This window comes from Mycena indigotica (assembly GCF_014461135.1).
Source record: "Mycena indigotica strain 171206Taipei chromosome Unknown Mind.scaff0005, whole genome shotgun sequence".
NCBI classification, from domain to species: domain Eukaryota; kingdom Fungi; phylum Basidiomycota; class Agaricomycetes; order Agaricales; family Mycenaceae; genus Mycena; species Mycena indigotica.
In genome coordinates, this window is record NW_023503004.1 from 145590 (window position 1) to 162835 (window position 17246).

Consider the following 17246-nt stretch of genomic DNA (forward strand, 5'->3'; position numbering starts at 1 on the left):
CCATGTCGTGTCTCCCGACTTCCAGAGGATCTCGAATAGGGCCTCTGAGCGACGGCCATAGTGGCTGGTAATCTGTTCCACTGCCCACTCGTTGCTGGCCGTGTCTGTTGAGACGCCCAATTGCGAGTCCAGGCGACCAGGAAATCGGCGGTCATCGTTCGGAATATGAACCCGAAGAAGTGAGGCATGAAATACATCATGGATCCCTCGTTGCTTCAAGTTTGAAGGCAAGTCCAGCTGAAACGAGGAATTACCAAAGTCCCGAGTGATTCGATAGGGTCCAACGAACTTTGGGATCAGCTTCCGAGCCAGACCCTTTTCGAATTTCAGGTTCTTTGTCGACAAGTATACCAAATCGTCCAGCGCAAACGGTGCAGGCTGTCGCTTGCGATTCGCAGACCGAGTTTGCTTGACCCGTGCGGCCAGCATAGAGTCATGCGCAGCCATTACTGCCAGTCGTCGCTGTAGAGCGAAGGAGGCAATGCCAGGGTATTGTCGTGAACGATCCGAGTTCCACAGAAGCGAGCGCGGCATGCGCCCAGTGTTCAGAAAGAACGGCGCATAACCTGTGCTTTCCGAGCGAGCCGAGTTCATGGCGAATTCAATAGCAGGGAGTTTCGCCACCCAGTCGCGTTGGCTTGGACTAATGCACTGCCGCAGCATCTGCGTAACGGTGCGATTTGCGCGCTCAGTGCCCCCATCCGACTCGGGGTGGTAAGCGCTCGACATGTGAAGTTTTGTCCCAATAAGCTCGTGAAGCCGCTTCCAGAACGTACTAGTGAAGAGCACATCCCGGTCACTGACAATTGACCTTGGGAGTCCATGGAGCTTGTAGATCTCTTCGAACATCAGCTCCGCCAGCTGTCGTGCCGTGTAATTGATGCGGCTGGGGATAAGATGAACCATCCCGGTCAGCAAGTCGATTACGACAGTAATGGAGTTGAACGTGCCATCACGGTTCTTTGACTCAGGCAGCGGCCCAACGAAGTCCATGCCAATAGAGTCCCACGGAGCGATTGGCGGCGAAAGTGAGTGCAGAAGTCCGTAGGGCTTCTGGTTGCTCGGCTTGCTTCGTTTGCAGGTGGCGCACGTTTCGCAGAAGCTATATGCGTGTCATCGACCATCTCTTTCCACCAGACATGGTCCCTGAGATAGTCGAGGGTCTTTCGCGTTCCGAGATGCGCAAGGATGGAATGAGCCTCGGAAATCACGATTTCGCGGAGGTTACGACCATGGTAGGTAAGCCGCGGGATGCAAAGCACCCGTCGATCGACTTCCTTGAGGTAAATCAAGCCATCTTGCGCCTCAAAGTTCTTAAAGGCCTTCGGGGTGGCCAAGATTTGCTTGAAGAAAGGGTCCTGCTCATACTTGTTAACAACGAACTTTGCAAGGTCGAAGCCATGCCAGCCAGAGTTAACCACTATGAGAAGGGAGTCATCCATCTTCTCAAGCTCGGTCTCCAGGTCCGCGGGCATTCTGTCCGTTGATTCGCCCGCAGGAGTGTCGTCGTCAGAGGCAAGAAGCACCGGACCCGGGCGTTTGTCATCCGGATCAGCGGGCTCTTCGGGAGGCTGTGCCCTTGACGTGGCTTTCCCTTCCACCTCTACCACTTTCCTTGGCTTTCCTCTCGGCTGTCGCGTTGCGGGGGCTTCAGCAGGCGATGGATTCGCGATCAGGGGTACCCTCCCGCCCTCCTTTGGGGCCGTAGGGCGCCTGGACCCAAACCCACTGCCTGCCGACGCGTCAGCACGCTCAGCGCTGCCCGGTTCCCGCGCGGCGGCTGCTCGGGCCTCGCGAGCCATAGAACGAGTGATTCTATCACTGGTAAGTGCATTAGCCTCCATTCCGGTCAACACCGGCGTACTAATTGCGCCCAGCTCAAGGTTCATCTCGTCATTGTCCAAGACATCGAAGTATGTGTACTCCGACCGTGCGCGGACGGTTCCCGGCGATTCGTTGGAGTAGAGACGAGAGAGAGCGTCTGCCAGCACGTTTTCGGTGCCAGGTACGTATTTTACTTCAAAATCAAACCCAGAAATCTTCTCTATCCACCGAGCTTGACGTCCAGACAGATTCCTTTGCTTCACCAGGTGCGTTAGGCCCTTGTGGTCGGTTACCCAAGTAAAACGGCACCCCTGCAAGATGTCTCGGTGCCTCAGCATCGACTCTACCCCTGCCAGCATCTCGATTTCGTGCACGGGGTAGTTCTGCTGGGCCGGATTGAGCTTGGCAGAAAAGAATGCGGCAACCTTCGCGTTTTTCCAGTCGTCTCCTTGGCAGACAACCCCAGCGACGCCGGAGCTGCACCCGTCAGTGACGAGCCAAATCGGCGGCGCCTCGGGGCCATAAACCAGTGGTTTGCGACGGTGCTCGCGGCCATTTCCTGCTATTCGTTTGATATCTTCAAACGCTCGCTGGTGAGTGAATTCCCAGCGGAACGCGACCGAGTCGCTGGTTAATGTGTGCAGAACGCCCATAGGTATCCGAATTCCCGCCAGGTCGTCAGCGAGGTAGCCCACTGACCCTAGAAACCCGCGCAGCAAGTCCCGGTTGGTCGGCGTTTTCCAGTTTAGCACTGAATCGACCTTGTCGGGGTCCATACGAATGCCCCGATCATCGACGACCCTTCCTAGGACCTTCAACTCGGGCTTGAGCAGCTGGAGTTTGCCCGCGCTAAGGTACAGTGTTTGCTCTTTCAGTACGTCAATGATTTTCTTCACATGCTCGATATGCTCATGTAGTGTGTTCGAATAGATGATAATATCATCCAGATACACGTCCATGAACTGACCGATGAAGTCCGAAAAAAGGTAGTTCATCAGCGACTGGTAAGTCGCCGGCGCATTGCAGTCTCCCTGTTGCAGAACAAGACTGACCATATTCCCGTCAGGTGTGCTTACAGCCGTTCGCTCTACGTGCTCTGGCACGACGCGAATCTGCTCGTATGCGTCTTGGCCGTCGATCAGCGAGCGAAACGGGCATCGAGCGACACGACGCAGGATGCCGTCCATATCCGGAAGCGGCGACGTCATCTTGCGTGTGTTCGCGTTTCGCGCGCGCAAGTCCACCACCACCCTCAGCTTTGGTGGGTTCGACTTGGCCTTGGGAATCAGAAGCATGGGAGCAGTGTTGCCCGAGTTGGTAATTTTCCAACGCCCAGTACTCAGGTAAGCCTTCCGCTTCTCGTTCCACAAGTGCCGAAGCGCCTCAGGACAACGTGATGGCCGCCAGGGCAGAATCTTCGACTCGTCGATCAAAGGTATGGTGTGGTTAATCGCTCGCAGTGGAGGTAACGGTGTTTCAGATGCAATTTTACATATTGGCTTAGCATACTCAAGCAGTTCATGTCGAGCTGTTTCAATCGCATCCGTCTCCACATCCGTCGCATTAGCGAATATCTTCGCTGTCGCTACTCCATCTAGAGGGAGCGAGTCAGCGCTGCCAACCAAAACGCGAGATGGGTTGAGCCCAATGCTCACCTTGTGTTGGAACATCCATGATGTGCCCAAAATCATGTCGTACCCGCCAAGATTAGCAACCAAGAAGGTGCGTCTCTCGTGAATGTCCTGGTAATCAAACTTCACGTTCACAGAGTGGTTGATCTTGGACCGGGAACCCTGGACGGCGAGTTGCAGAGGTATGGCGTTCTTGAGCTCTGTTTTCCGAATGCGAAGCTGATCGACAACAGTGGTCGATATCAGATCTCCAACGGATCCGGAGTCGATAAGAGCACGGACAGGCTCGTTATTGATCCGAACGACTACGACGAGCGGCTTGGCGACGATCTGGTCCGGTATGCGGGGTGTCGCGGCAGCGCGGGCTATTCCGCGAACGCTGCCCGGTGGTATTTGCACGCCCACCGCAATAGAAGCACGACCCGCCCTCCAGATGGGGGTCTTGGAACAGCGAAGCGAGGTAATCTTGCCGTTCGGTGGTTTTCCAACCATGCCGGGAGCCATGTTGGAGTAAGTCGTCCTTCTCCTGCTGTCGCAGCATCCAGTTAACGATGTCCAGCTTGGGATTCATCAGCAGGGGTTCGGAGATAAGTGCATGGTGTCGAAGCTCCGGAACAAAGAACAGGTAAGACTTGGGGCCGGTAGACCACCGCAGCATTCCGTCCTCAACCAGTGATAGCGAGGAGTTTCAGAATTGGGGTAGTGCCTCGCTGACACGGTCGAGGTACTGCTCGACTGATGAGCCAAGCAAATCGTTGATGACCATGCGATAGATCTGGTGCGCCTCGTAATCAAGCAGCCTCGAGGCCTAAGATGCGGGCCTTGTGGCGAGCATACCAGCCAGCAAGAGCGAAGTCTTCTGCACGCAAGTACTCGACAGGTAGTAGAACATCCTCGCCAAAATATTGGTCGCGAATGATGTACGCTTCGTCAGAGCAGCGCCGGGCCCGAAAGCGAAGCTTGTTCCGCTTCGCGTTGGTTGGTGAAAGTCGTTCGTCACCAGGGTATGGCTGACAGAACTCAAGGAACTTGACAACACCGTCACCCAACGCATCGCCAAGATGTTGCAGACTGAAGAGCGTGTGGGCATGCATATGCTCTACATCATGCACGATCTTGTTCCGAATTTCAACGCGGGCGTGGAAGTGATCGGTGAACCAATCCGGCACTCCAGCTTCCCAGGTATTATCCCCGAAATCATCGGAGTCGCTGGTGGAGCGGGAGCGACGGCATATCCGGATCGGTATGTGGATCGTCATTGTCGATGTCGTAGGGCTCACAGTCCTCTGCGTCTTCATCAGATGAGTCATCGACTGTCTTGGCGGAGGCCGCAAACCAAGCGCAGAGGTCGAACGATGCGTTGCACAACTGTTCCTTCAAGAGCGGGGCAGCCATGAGCCAGCCTCGGTCAAGGACAGTAAGTGTTTCGTCATCCTGTTCAGTAACTCTGAAGCGACCTTCAGCCTCATGGGCGTTATCCAGCAAGATGCCAATGGTATTCATAAGCGCGTCGAGCATTTCAATACAGAAGCGCTCCTCTGTCGCCGCTGCTGACACATCCAGCCCGAGCGCTTCACAGCGCTGTGTCGCGTACCAGTACCCGAGCATGAAAGTTGGGTCAGCCAAGTCTGCGGCGCAGACCTCCACATCGAGCAAGGTAACGCTGTCGCAGATGCAGTACAGCGTGTCTGACGTGCGGTAAACCAGGAAGCGATTGTCTTCCACCTCGGATTCGCCCGGGAAAGGCTGTGCGAGCTCCAACGCAAGCTTGGCGTAGAGCGAAATTATGTCACCAATCGGGCAATGTGTGTTATTCTTTGTAGCGGAGTCGAAATGACTCTCCAAAGGTGCAGGGGATTCCCCGCCCCCCTCGGCTCCACTTTCAAAGGTAATAACAGCGGCGTGCATCGATTCCATCACGTCTGACGGGCCATACAGGTCGGGCGATGTGGCTGAGACAAAACGCGCGGCCCGGACTCCAATTCCTGGGGGTTTGCCCTTTTTCTTGGAAGTCATGGTCGTGATCTTCGGGCAGTTTCGTCCGAGATGACCAGCTTCTTCGCAATTGAAGCACAGACCCTTTGCGAGAAGCTCTTGGCGCTTCTGCGGCGAGAGCTTTCTTTCCCTGGAGGGTCCCGCAGGAACATCTACAGCGGCAGCGCGCATCGACGTAGAGCGTGATGACGTCGGCTGGCGCCCTCCAGCCGACCGCTTCCGGAAGCGAAAGCCTGTGCTGCCCGTGCGAGGGGCCTGACGCTGCCGTTGAAGCCACATGGTACTGAGATGTACTGGCTTGGTTGGATTTGGGGTTTCCCCCATGAGCGCGCTTGCGACGCCCGAGATTAACGACAATCTCGGCATCCATTGCGCCCTTCACAATTTCATCCCAAGACGACGTCTCGGGGTCCAGCTTCTCGCGGTGCATTTCCTGTTGAACCTCTTCGTCAAAACTGTTCCACAGTTTGACGATCTTCTCTTGTGTATCTACAATCCCAATGGTATTGTAGATTTCAGAAAAGTGGGCTATGTGCGCTGCGACCGTGCGACTGCCTTGATAGCATCGATCCAACAGGCGGCGCTGCTTGTTCCGATAGTCTACCGGGAAGCAGAACTCAAACAAGTCCTCGAAAAATCGAGTCAGGGTGTATTCGCGTTCCTTCGGAACAACCACTTGGTTATAGAAATCCGCCGCAGATCCTTTCAAGAAGTATGAAATATAGAAGACCTGTCTCTTTGGCGGTATACAGCCCAGCTCGACGTATGCGGATGACTCCCGAATAAGACGGAAAAAGGAAGTAGCGTTTGGGCTACCATCATACGAGTTCGGCTCCTTCGGTTTAATCCGCATTTTCCCGGTGGGGCGGCCTCGGCTCTCGGACCGTGAGGGCGCTCCGTCCTGAGGAGTAGCTGCCGGGCTGCGTCTGCCGTTCCTCCGATCACCGCTGCCTCCGCGGCCAGACTCACCAGAGTCCGAGCTGCTGGAGCCGTCTGACGGATCCGGGGTTGACAGGTCTGCAGTCGCTTTCGGGAGCTCTCCGATAGCCTTCGCGATAAAGCCGCGGACGGCCATGCGACGCGGAGTCGCACGAACACGGCGAGGGTTATCGCTGCTAGTATTTTCCAGATGCTCATCCAGAGCTTTGCGCGCCTTGGCACGCTCCGAAGCCCTTGCTGGTTTCTGCGCCGAGATCAGCTGCTCTAAGCGAGCGAACTGTGCATTCATCTCGTTACGCACTGCCGCAATGTCTTCGCTTGCGGCCTGGCCGGACGATTCTCGCCTAGCAGCAGCCCGCGAGTCAGCCTTGCCTTTCCCTTCCTGGGTGGGGGGCGACTCAACCCGAGTGAGCACGATGGCGGGCTGCGCAGGAGCCCTGGGCTCATCTACGGTTGCTGTAGGCGATGCAGGGACGTTGAAGAGTCCTGGGGGCGTCGAGATGGGCTCCTGTTTGATGATGCGATTGATTTCCTCAAAATTCGCGAATGCATTCCGCTGGGCCTCAATTTCGGCCGCCAGCTCTACATCATCATAATCCTTGAGTGAGGTATTACCCCAGTTGCCGGGGTCAATGCCCTTCCCTTTATCGCGGGAAGGCCCAGCACTGACTGGTTCTACTAACCCAGTGTCAGTCTGGTGGTAGCGGCTAGCGCTGCTATGACCCGAGAGAGCAGTCTCTGCTGATTTAGTCGGCGCATTGCCAACCTGGGTGCTAACGAGGGACTTCACACTTGTCTCGCGGTCTTCTTCTTCGCCATCCGACTCATCAGACAACTGATTGGCAAGAAGGGCGTAGCGCTGAGACAGCATCAGGAATCCGAACGCTGCTCTGAAGAGCTACACAGCTCCTTCACAGCTCGAAACAGCCATAGCGACTTCCTCGCTACAGAGAACTCCATAGGCGTGGCATAGCTGTCGATGTACTATAGAGTACTATGAAGCTATGAGTGGGATCCGCTATGAGCTCGCTATGAGCCTGCTATGAGCTCGCTAAGGAGATCTGCATCTGACTATTTTCGGTCATCACGGCGTCGGGCGGGGCGTCCAAATTTGTAGAAACGGGCCATTGCGGCCTATTGATTGTATTCGAATGTCCAGTAATGACTAAGGCTTTCTCCACATTTGCCCTTACCCCGCTGCGTGCCCATACCCCGGCCCATGTCCACTAACCCAAGCGCGCGTCATCCCCATTTGCTGCTCGTTGCCTAAGTTTCGCTGCCCATTGCCCAAGTTTCCTTGATGGAATCCACCCGAAGACGACGCGGCGTTGGAAGCTGCGTAGTTCGCTGCAGCTCGCAGCATATTCGCTCCCAGTGGTTTCCTCTTTTTCAGCGTGAACGGCGACTTCGACACTGCCCCCCATCTCCTGTAACGCGGTCAGTGACAAAATGGAATGATGAAAAGACACACTTTTCTCGCAACCATTGCGCCAAGGATGTATCAATGCAGTGCTTCGTCTCAGGGACCTCGAGGCTTTGGGCGAGATTGTCTTCAACCGAGTCAAAGTAGTCTTCGTAATTGTCGGACGATATCTCCAGGGCGCGGTAAACACCGCTGGCATGCTCATCCAGACAATGCCGCATCTAAGCAAAATCATTCAGCAACACAGTCGACAAGTGAGGAAATGACGCACAAGAACAGCGACAAATACAAGGCAGCCATAGATTATTCTCCCGTCGACTAACCCAGGAACTCTTTCAGCATATGATTTCTGAGTGCTGCTTGTGGGTTCGAACAGCAACGCTTTGAGAACGGCTGCGAGTTCGGGGCTTGTGTACGCTTCGTCCGGGTTCTGCAAGCAAATCAATGAACACACTGGAAGTTGAATGATACTTGCTGGATCGTCAGTATGATTCTTGTGGCAGAATCGATCCGATGTCTCTTGATCACGCAAATGGTAAGCAACCCTTTCTTTCACGTGCTGAGCAATTTCTTCCGCCGTCCATTCGGCATTCGTTGCTGGATTGGGACGAGCGGTGTCAGGGTAGAGTGCCAATTGTTGGATCAGCAAAGTGTGCAATCGGTCTCGACAAGCTTTTCGCATGGAGCTTCCCATTTGTTGTATCTAGTGAACGATTAACATATGGCTGAGTGATAGACACAACATACAATCTTGAGCATCGCTGCTGTGGGCGTATTATACTCTGTCGACAATTTTAGCGTCGGTTGACTGATACAACAGACTCATACTTACCGGGCTCAATAGTCTCGCCAGTCTCATATTCAATTTGACTCTTGGCCTCGTTGAACGAGAGGCCGGCCTGTGCCAGGTTGTCTTCCTGGCTGGGGTACATCCTCCCGATAAGGTAGTAACGTATTTGAATCAGTTTCGCCCTCACAAGAACTTTGTGTGCGACTGTCCCGGAATAATATGCAAGATTCGCCTTGTTGGAGGGGTCATGTTTTCGAACGGAGTTTCGGGGTCGACGTTGACGCTGAGATGATTCGGTACCGGTATCGCTCGCACTTGACCTGGAGCTGCTTGCAATTGATGGAGTGCGACGAGTATCAAGATAGTCCGGGTTGGGTGGTCGAGGGTTTCCATTTTTTTGCCAGTGTTGATTGACGACGTCCTGTTGTGACCCATTCTATTTGAAAGTCAGTAATCGAAAGCCCTTGAGATGGTGTTTACCGTGAATCCGGAAACAGAATGCTGCGAGCTCTGATAGATAGATAGACATGAGTACAGATTTTAGTCTGAGATCAATCGCACTAACGGGGGAGTAGTCACTCTGACTCGAAGCGCCTTGCGAGTGGGGTATGTGTGATTGACCATTCTGAGAATTTGTTGGTTAGCAACTTATCTTGATATGCAGTGGAGTGCATCTACGAGCATAATAACCGGAATACCCGGTGTCGACTGCTGTATTTGTTGTTCCTGCTGCACGCTGGGTTAGTTAACAGTTCAGAGCTTGTGATAACCCTCTTACATCAGAAGATAGACCGCTCCGACGCTCGTTCAGGCCGCTGGTTGATAATCCTCCATTGATTCGACTCGGACCATCGCGTTCAAGTTGATTTACATCAATTTGCTGTTGAGCTTGGTGACGGTTCGAGTTGAGCTGAGGCGATGTTATAGCAGTTGAAGGAAGAAATGTTGGTTCGGGGGATCGGAGGCCAATACTTCTCGGCGCGTTTGGGTTGAGACCGGCGTCGACAGAACGAGACGGGGAAATCGGAGTTTGCCACCGAGTAGGACCAGCGGCGTCGAGCATTTGCGAGGAACTGGTGGTGCCAAGCATTTGGGGGTCTGTATGGCCCAACAGTTCCGACGTAGGCATAGCCTACCGATTTGATTAGTACAATAGATAAGACAAGAAAAAACTGCAAACCGCATTTGAGCTCGAAGGCGTTGAAAGTTGCGACTCGAGTGGTGAGCCGAATATATCGTCATATGTGATATTTCGTAGCTGCAATGGATGAGAAGTCGGGGTCATTGGAGAGGAGGACAAACCGGGTTGGATAAATCAGTCGAGTCTTCGGTTGTCGTGTATGGATAATGCTCTGAAGGAAAGGAATTAAGCCGTGTTCCAAACTCAAGTGGAAAGCGCACCTGGTTGAGCTCCATATTGTGGGTAAAGGGTGGGTCCCCGGGGCGCGTCGTCTTCATCACTCTCTCCAGAAGAACCAGCGGGAGGATTATCGGACTCGTTATCGTCGTCATCGCTTTGGGGATGCAATTCTTGATAGAACCCCTGTAGAACGCTCAGCGACGATTGCCATACAATGAGAAGAGTATTGAAACATACGGGATTCCGACTTTCGGAGTTTGGCGGCCAACTCGAGGGATTGACAGTTTGGGATTGGATTGGGGCACTACGAAGATCGACCATAGTGGCAAGTGACATTCTGGTGTCGGCAGGGTTCGCCACACGCTCTGACGTTGACATTGCAGGTTGACTTGGGTGCGGACTTGGCCGTATGCTCGATTGAGCATTACGCTTTCGCTGAATCAAAGAATTAGACGGAAATATTGGCGCTGAATGACGGAGACTGACCGACACTGCGATTGGTGGAGCCATAGGGTCGCGGTCCACGTCCAAGGGTCCGGAATAAGTAGATGGTTGACGTCGTGAGGTAGGGTTGCTTAGAATGTCGGAGTCGCGTTGTAAGCGGTCGAGTGTCGATATTCGTATTCGCTTTTCTGGATTCTGCTGGGACGACGGCTCATAAGAATGAGTGTCTTTGGACTTGCGTTTTGAAGGCACTATATGAGTATTTCAGAATTTGGTGTAGTATGGGCAAAACAATGAAAAAAAACATACCAGTGGTGTGGAAGCTCCCATTTGACGCATTGTCCATCGTCCTCGTTGCCTGGAATTGTCCGTACAAGCCACTTGGGGTGGGATAAGCTCCTCGTTGATACACTGGCTCCAGACCCCCGGCCATCCCAGCCTGAGGAACTTGAATCGTTGCTAGTTGAGTGGGCAAAGAAGTATCGTGTCGTTGGCGGGCATTTTTCTTGGTAGGCTGTTTCTTCCCCCTCGCTGCTGCTGCTTGCTTTGCAGGCCCAGTCATGGTACGTTAAACGTACGGCCAGCTGGGCCGCTTCAAGTTGGAAGCAAGGGACCCTGGCATCACATGATTGATGGTGATTGCAGATAATTTTAGATTTCAAGTAGTGTCTATTAGACCTTGTTTAGGCGTTCTCGAGTACAAAAGTAAACGGAATGCACTCCTCCGAGTAAGTAAATGTTAATTCTAGGTATGACTCAAGTATGACTACAACTCCATCTTGTCCTACCCTGGATTTTTTTGGAGGATCACAATACCTTCGAGCACCGGCGCAAATGAGATGTACTCCTCTGTTGCCAACTCCGCACGATCCTTGGTAGCAAACCTCACAGGTGTCTGGTGTGTTTGGAAACCAGATATCGTTCGAGGTTTGCCGCTTGGCCAACGACATCTAGAGCCTGCGAAACAAAATATCAATGTCCTTTCCAGACACAAAAAAGAGCCACGAACCTGTCCAACCCGAACCGTTACCGGCTTGGGGTTGAGCTCCTCGTCGACGGTAATCAGGAACCTCGGATACATCGCAGGCACAGGGAAGTAAGTTGTCGTGGTAGCAGCGTCCTCTTTCTTGTCGTCCTTCTTCTCCTCTTTCTTCTCCACGATATGCTCGTCGCAGTGGTGCAGCATGGCTTGGATCTTCAGTACATTCCCTGCGCCAGCGAAGGCACACCCTTCCACAATAACCTGCGTAGTCTTGGCGATTGGGTGTTCTATCGCCTTCAACGTTTCGATGGTGTCGACATTGGCAAGCGCGTTTGGCCCTGGTTTCATATCAGCAAAAATTATAGTGAAGCGAGTGATGCATACTTGTGTTTTCAAGATGCGTCTTGTTAACTTCTTCGAGGCTCTTCGCGTCTGTCACACCGAGTTCTTTGCCGAATTCACGCAAATGAGTAGAAAGGCGCGTGTTGCTGAGACATTCTCGGATGCCTTCCGGAAACTCGTCCTCTATGTCGATGTCGTCGTCTGGGTTGGCACGCAGCCACTCGATAGGTATTTGCGCTCGTGCAAGGATAAAAGCGAGTTGTCTCTTCATTTGTCTGGAGTTGTGGATCAGCATAGCAAGCTACGTGATAGAGCATACGTACGGGTTGGAGGGAGTATTGAAGTCCTCTCGAATGAGGTCTTGATCTCCCAGAGCTTCCGGAAACTTGTTTAGTCGCGCATAGATCGCGTGAGCGGTCCGAAGGAAAGCAATGTCATCTGGGGGTGGAAGCAAATTGACACAACTAGACCGAGATTAGCACTATAAATGAGCCAAATAGAGGAGACAACAAACCCAATGAGGTATTGGCAAACGCGCGTATATGTATTCTTGTCGACAAGAGTGATTGATTCCTCCACCATTTCCAACTCTTGAAGAAGATCGATAGCGTCCGGTTCGGCGTTATGGTCGAGAAGGAATACGGCACATTCTTTCGCCAAGGCACGGAGGTCGTCAAATGTACCAGGAACTTTGAGCACTGGTGATGAATCCTTGACTGGTTCAACCTCGTCATCTTCTTGTTCGCGAATATTGTATTCGTCACCCAGTTCAGCAGCAAGATGTCGAACGTATTCGTGCCCCCATGATCCAGGGTCGGAAAGCGGCGAGCCTGCTGGCCGCATTTCTGCTGCCAGTAAACGAAGAGTGCCTCGTGGTTGGGTGTCCGAATAAGTCATGGCCAAGACCGATAAGATGTATGCAAATAAAGACTGCGTAATGGTTTAGATTCAAAACGTGAAAAGACCGCGAAATCTACCTTGTTTTCGGATGGCTCCCATGTTTCATAGGGTGCTTGAAGGCCGGGGTACAACGGGTGCAGAAACTTGAGTGGTTTTGGAATCGAGGAGGTGAATGTGCGAATGGGAGCCCAAGGAGCTTTCAGCGCCGGTTTATAGAGGTCAGCATTGATTTCCTGGACTGTGTTAGCCAGTGGTGGATTGAATGACGAGATCGCACACACCTTCAGCTGCTCTGCTAGCATTTCAAGCTCACTCTTGAGCTGCTGGTCTTCAGGCTGAGTAGAAGTTAGTTTCGCATCATGATGTCTGCAATTACGCACTAATTCTTCGCCTTTGGTCTCTTCATCTTGCTTCTTGTCCTTGATGGGAGCTTTTGGAGCATAGGAAATTGGGGGTGCAGGATTTCGAAGGGGGGTTTGGGGGCGAGTCGGCGTTTCTGACACCCATTTGTCGAATAGGTCTAGATTGGATTCCGTGTTCTAACACTTTGTCAGACTCGGACTATGGATGCTATACAAGGATTGCACATACATCGAGCCCATCCGAGAGTGTTTCGAGAGCGAAACACTGACTGAGAAGTGGGTTTTTTGCGCGCCGGGACTGAGCTTTGGCACCACGACACACTCCGCTTCAAACTCGAGTTCATTCCTCTTATCTTGCACCTTGTGCTTGCTGAGCGTTTTCTTCTCCTCCTTCGTTTGAGCATCGTGCGAGTTGGCGAAGATGAGACGGGCGAGTGGTGGTAGAAGAAGAAAGCTGATTGATGGTCGATGGATGATGGTCGAGTTGATGGTCAATTTCGAGTGCACTCTTCAACTTCAAGTTGCTTCAGATTAAAAGCATTACAAACAAGTTTTATTTCAGGTATAATACACTGGCATTTTCAGCATCATCGATAACTATGAAGGAAGTGAGATGGAATTGAGGACCCAAAACAATTCTTTGCTGGAATGATCATTGAAACGCAATTCGGTGCAGTGCTCCACACTTGTGTACGGTGTCAAACGGCCATCTGCCTTTGCACCAAAACGAGGGATTAACTCGATTGGTGCTCGGATATGTCTCATATCAACAACCCCACCCATCCGATTTGAGTCAGCCCTCAACGCTCGTCGTAGTATGAATTGACCCGTTGTTGCTTCTCTCTTATCCGGAGTAGGCTGTGGTACGACATCAAATCGTTGGGCGTAGATTAGAAATGGATTGACGCCAGTATGGCCTTCGTCTGGCCAGTGTGGTCGCATTATTAGTCGAATCTGCGCGGCTGTATGGTCTATGCTCATGAGAAGATGGAATGAAAATGCAGATGGATAGTCCTACCTCGGAGCCCGTCCCGAAATCCTTTCCCCGGCCAGCAAGCATCAAGAGAATTCGATAGTAGCACTGAATCATATCGCCCGACGGACCACGTTGAATCCACATGAGATGGTTGACCAAACAGCAGCTGAGATGGAAGGGGTTGACCAGTGTGCGGTGCCTTGCCCTGGAAACAAAGCGAATACCAGACCTCAAGATGTGTAAATGGTAGTTCGCAGTTGGCAGGCTGTCGACGTCGACCACCCAGAAAAGGGTTGTGAGCTGTGCTCCGAATCTGTCCATAAAAATCGCCGAGTGCGACGCGAAGATCATTCAGCTGATACATTTGGGCAACATCCTCAATGGAAATCTTGGAAAAGGCAGGACGACGATTGAGAAGGAAGGCGGCTGAGGCGGTAGTTGTGAACCGACTCTCTGTCTGTGGATAGAGGAGAGGATAGAGATCGGCTGCCTTGAACAAGTTTCGCGCTGGACGCGAGGATTCGCCGATAAGTGAAGGCCCTTCGATCTGTGTCGCACTTTCTTCTTCATCCTCGTCTTCACAATTGTCGTCCTCCATCATCTCGAGCTTGAGTTTTTCAGATTTGATCCCAGTGTAAAGGCCAAATAGACGAAGCTTTTCTGCTCGATCGAGATGTCGAACAATTTGAGGGTCGTAGTCGCGATGATTGGTCTCCGTTCGAGCGGGGACTTTAATCTGAGTGCTATGTGCCTTCTCGGTAATATCCGCCGTATATTGCATGGGAGTCCCCGCCCATCGAATACTAGGGACGATACTGTGAAGAAATTCGAGTTTCGGTATCGCAAAATGGGCTTGTTCCCGGCCACCGCTGTCGATGATATGTTGCTTGTGCTCATGAAAAGTTGCAAGGCATTGATTCATGCGAGCGATAGTTGTTTCGCTAATCTGCGGTGATTGGGCAATAAATCGAAAGTCCATCAATGCACGAAGGCTAAGGAGAACCTCTCGTGGGACAGCACCAGCGATGATAGAAATGAAAGAGCGTTCAAGCTCTCGATGCTCACGACCACCAAGCTGTTTGAGCCGGGTAACCCCCTCCTTGAAATGTCGTACACCAGAACGGGGGTGGATGAGCGAGGAGGCGGAAATCGAGTTCTGCATCGCCTATGATATTGCGTCCCCAATGGAAGTCATGGTCGTAAAAGGCTTTATGGACGTGATGGAGAACTTCGGGCGTCAAGAATCTCGCAGGGTTTGTGGAAAGAGGCCAGTTTCGCCAGAATGGGAGGTGGACACCGTTGAGTCTGTATGAGTGGGCTTTGGAAGCCTTCTGATATGCGGCAACATCATGCGGAGCAACTGTTGCAGAGATGGAGGATATGGCTACCCAGGTATTCTCACCGGTTCGTTCTGGATGGCGGAAATTGTCTCCAAATGTATGATGCGATGCGGTCGTCAAATGGGAGGTTTTCGCTTTAACACAGGCAATATCGGCGGCTTCGGGGGTGTCGACGATGTAAGAAACTAGTGGCGTATGCGCATAGATGAGTGAGCCATCCGATTTCGACAAGAGAGCCCCATCTCGAGCCGCGATTTTGAGAGGGTCGCAAATAACGTCCAGGCAATGATGGAGGAGCCGGCTTTCCATCACGCTCCGTAAATTCTTTGCGCAGAGGAATTTGGGTACTGGAAGAAGTGCAGCCATGAGAAATGCGTGGTTGGATGCTTTCCTCGCTATGTCACTGTGCAAGTTGGCCAAAGAGAGTAAAAATGGGTGAGCGACACGGTCGCCATTCATGACGGAGATGTTCGTTTTGTCAGAGCTTGCGATGACCCCAAGGACAGTATGGCCAGGGGGAACCGCTTCCTTTAAGTCATTATGAGCGAGTGGAAGTAGTCCGGTGGAGATAACAAACCTGCATCTTCCAGGCACTGTCACTATTTATCCACTCTTTATGAATGCGCTCGCCGGACTGGAACAACTGAGTGGGCACGAAGTCAATGTTGTTCTTGAAGAGCGGGTTGCGAAGAAGGAGTTGAATGCATTCCAACGAGTTACGGTAGAATAGAACGATTGGCTTTTTTGTTGGGAAACCCGGATATGAGATTGTTCGCGAGTGCCACCTTGGTCCTGTCGGCAATAATTCGATGCGATGACGCAGCTCTTTGGCGGTCTTGTAGGAAAGATGAGGCGCAAGGTATTGGCGAACCTATTCTGGGTAGTGAGACTTGGGTTACCATGGAATATAAGGAGCACAAACAAGTTTGAGATTCAACAACTCGTTAATCTCTTTCATTGTGAGGCTTGAATGAGCGAGAAAGTCGGAAAATTCCCACTCCAAGTCTCCAACGAATGGATAGAACAGGTTGTCCGTCCGCAAGCCGTTGAATTGATCCTCCTCCACCCAGTCCGTGAAGCCCTTGCCGCCCTCCCTTGTTTGAGATGCACCAACATACTGATATTCCGATGTTTGTGGACATTCTTCGAGTTGGATATCATAGTCGCCTTCTGGAGCTGTACTCGTATTCGGCATTTGCAATGTGTCCGCTCCCGCCTGACGATTGCCGCCTTCCAACTCGGAGACAACTTGAAGCGTTGTCGAGCGGGTCCGAGTCCCAAAGGATTGCTCGAAACGGTTGCGGTATGAGTCAGCATTGGGCCCCCCAGAGGCAATTGCAGATGTTGCTTCGCGAGACCAAGCAACACAGGAGGACCGCGGGTGATTAAGATGTTGCAAGACTTTCGTTTTTGTGTCGAATACCCGGCTACAACGTGGGCCGGGACATGGAAATGTTGTTCGACGTTGGTATGCGCGATGATACGAGAAGCAAGAAGGCATAAAGATGCCCGATAGTACTAGTAGCCTCAGATAGTTTTGCACACAGTTGGCTGAACGTGAAGACTTGAATCAACAAACGTGAAAACGTGACTCCACGGCATCATGCATCTTACACCCATCCATCCACCTTCAAGTTCCAGTCTTTCCACCACTACCGCGAGCCGGTCGCGACTCCTCCGACTCCTACCTCACCATGCTTCGCCCACCAAGCTTTAAGGACGTCGTTGGAGAGAGTACTCAGCCTGGTCGACGCACAGAGCGCGTGGTAAGATCCTAATTCCATGTCCCATGAAGTTATGACGACCAACCCCCCATAACAGGTCTTCCCTGGCCTCCTTCGCAAAGCAATTTTTGCAGCACCCGAGAACCCCGCCAGTGCAGAATTATTCTTGCACACCATCCGCACGCACAAGAATGTCTGCGCGCTCGAGCTCGAT

At 52.3% G+C, this 17246-nt stretch overlaps 1 protein-coding gene across 1 annotated transcript; it reads right to left on the minus strand.

Annotated features, from left to right (window-relative positions):
• Positions 1–11291: 11291 nt before the first annotated feature.
• On the minus strand, positions 11292–16503 carry MIND_00563200 (RPN1-RPN2-N domain-containing protein; the record flags this gene model as incomplete). Its single annotated transcript, XM_037362405.1, has 15 exons — positions 11292–11363; positions 11416–11726; positions 11773–12005; positions 12054–12194; positions 12245–12660; positions 12708–12863; positions 12912–12965; positions 13011–13169; positions 13222–13261; positions 13315–13446; positions 13687–13963; positions 14011–15133; positions 15186–15836; positions 15886–16179; positions 16231–16503. 15 exons carry the CDS (start codon positions 16501–16503, stop codon positions 11292–11294), a joined length of 4332 nt encoding a protein of 1443 aa, XP_037220326.1.
• Between the last annotated feature and the right edge of the window lie 743 nt (positions 16504–17246).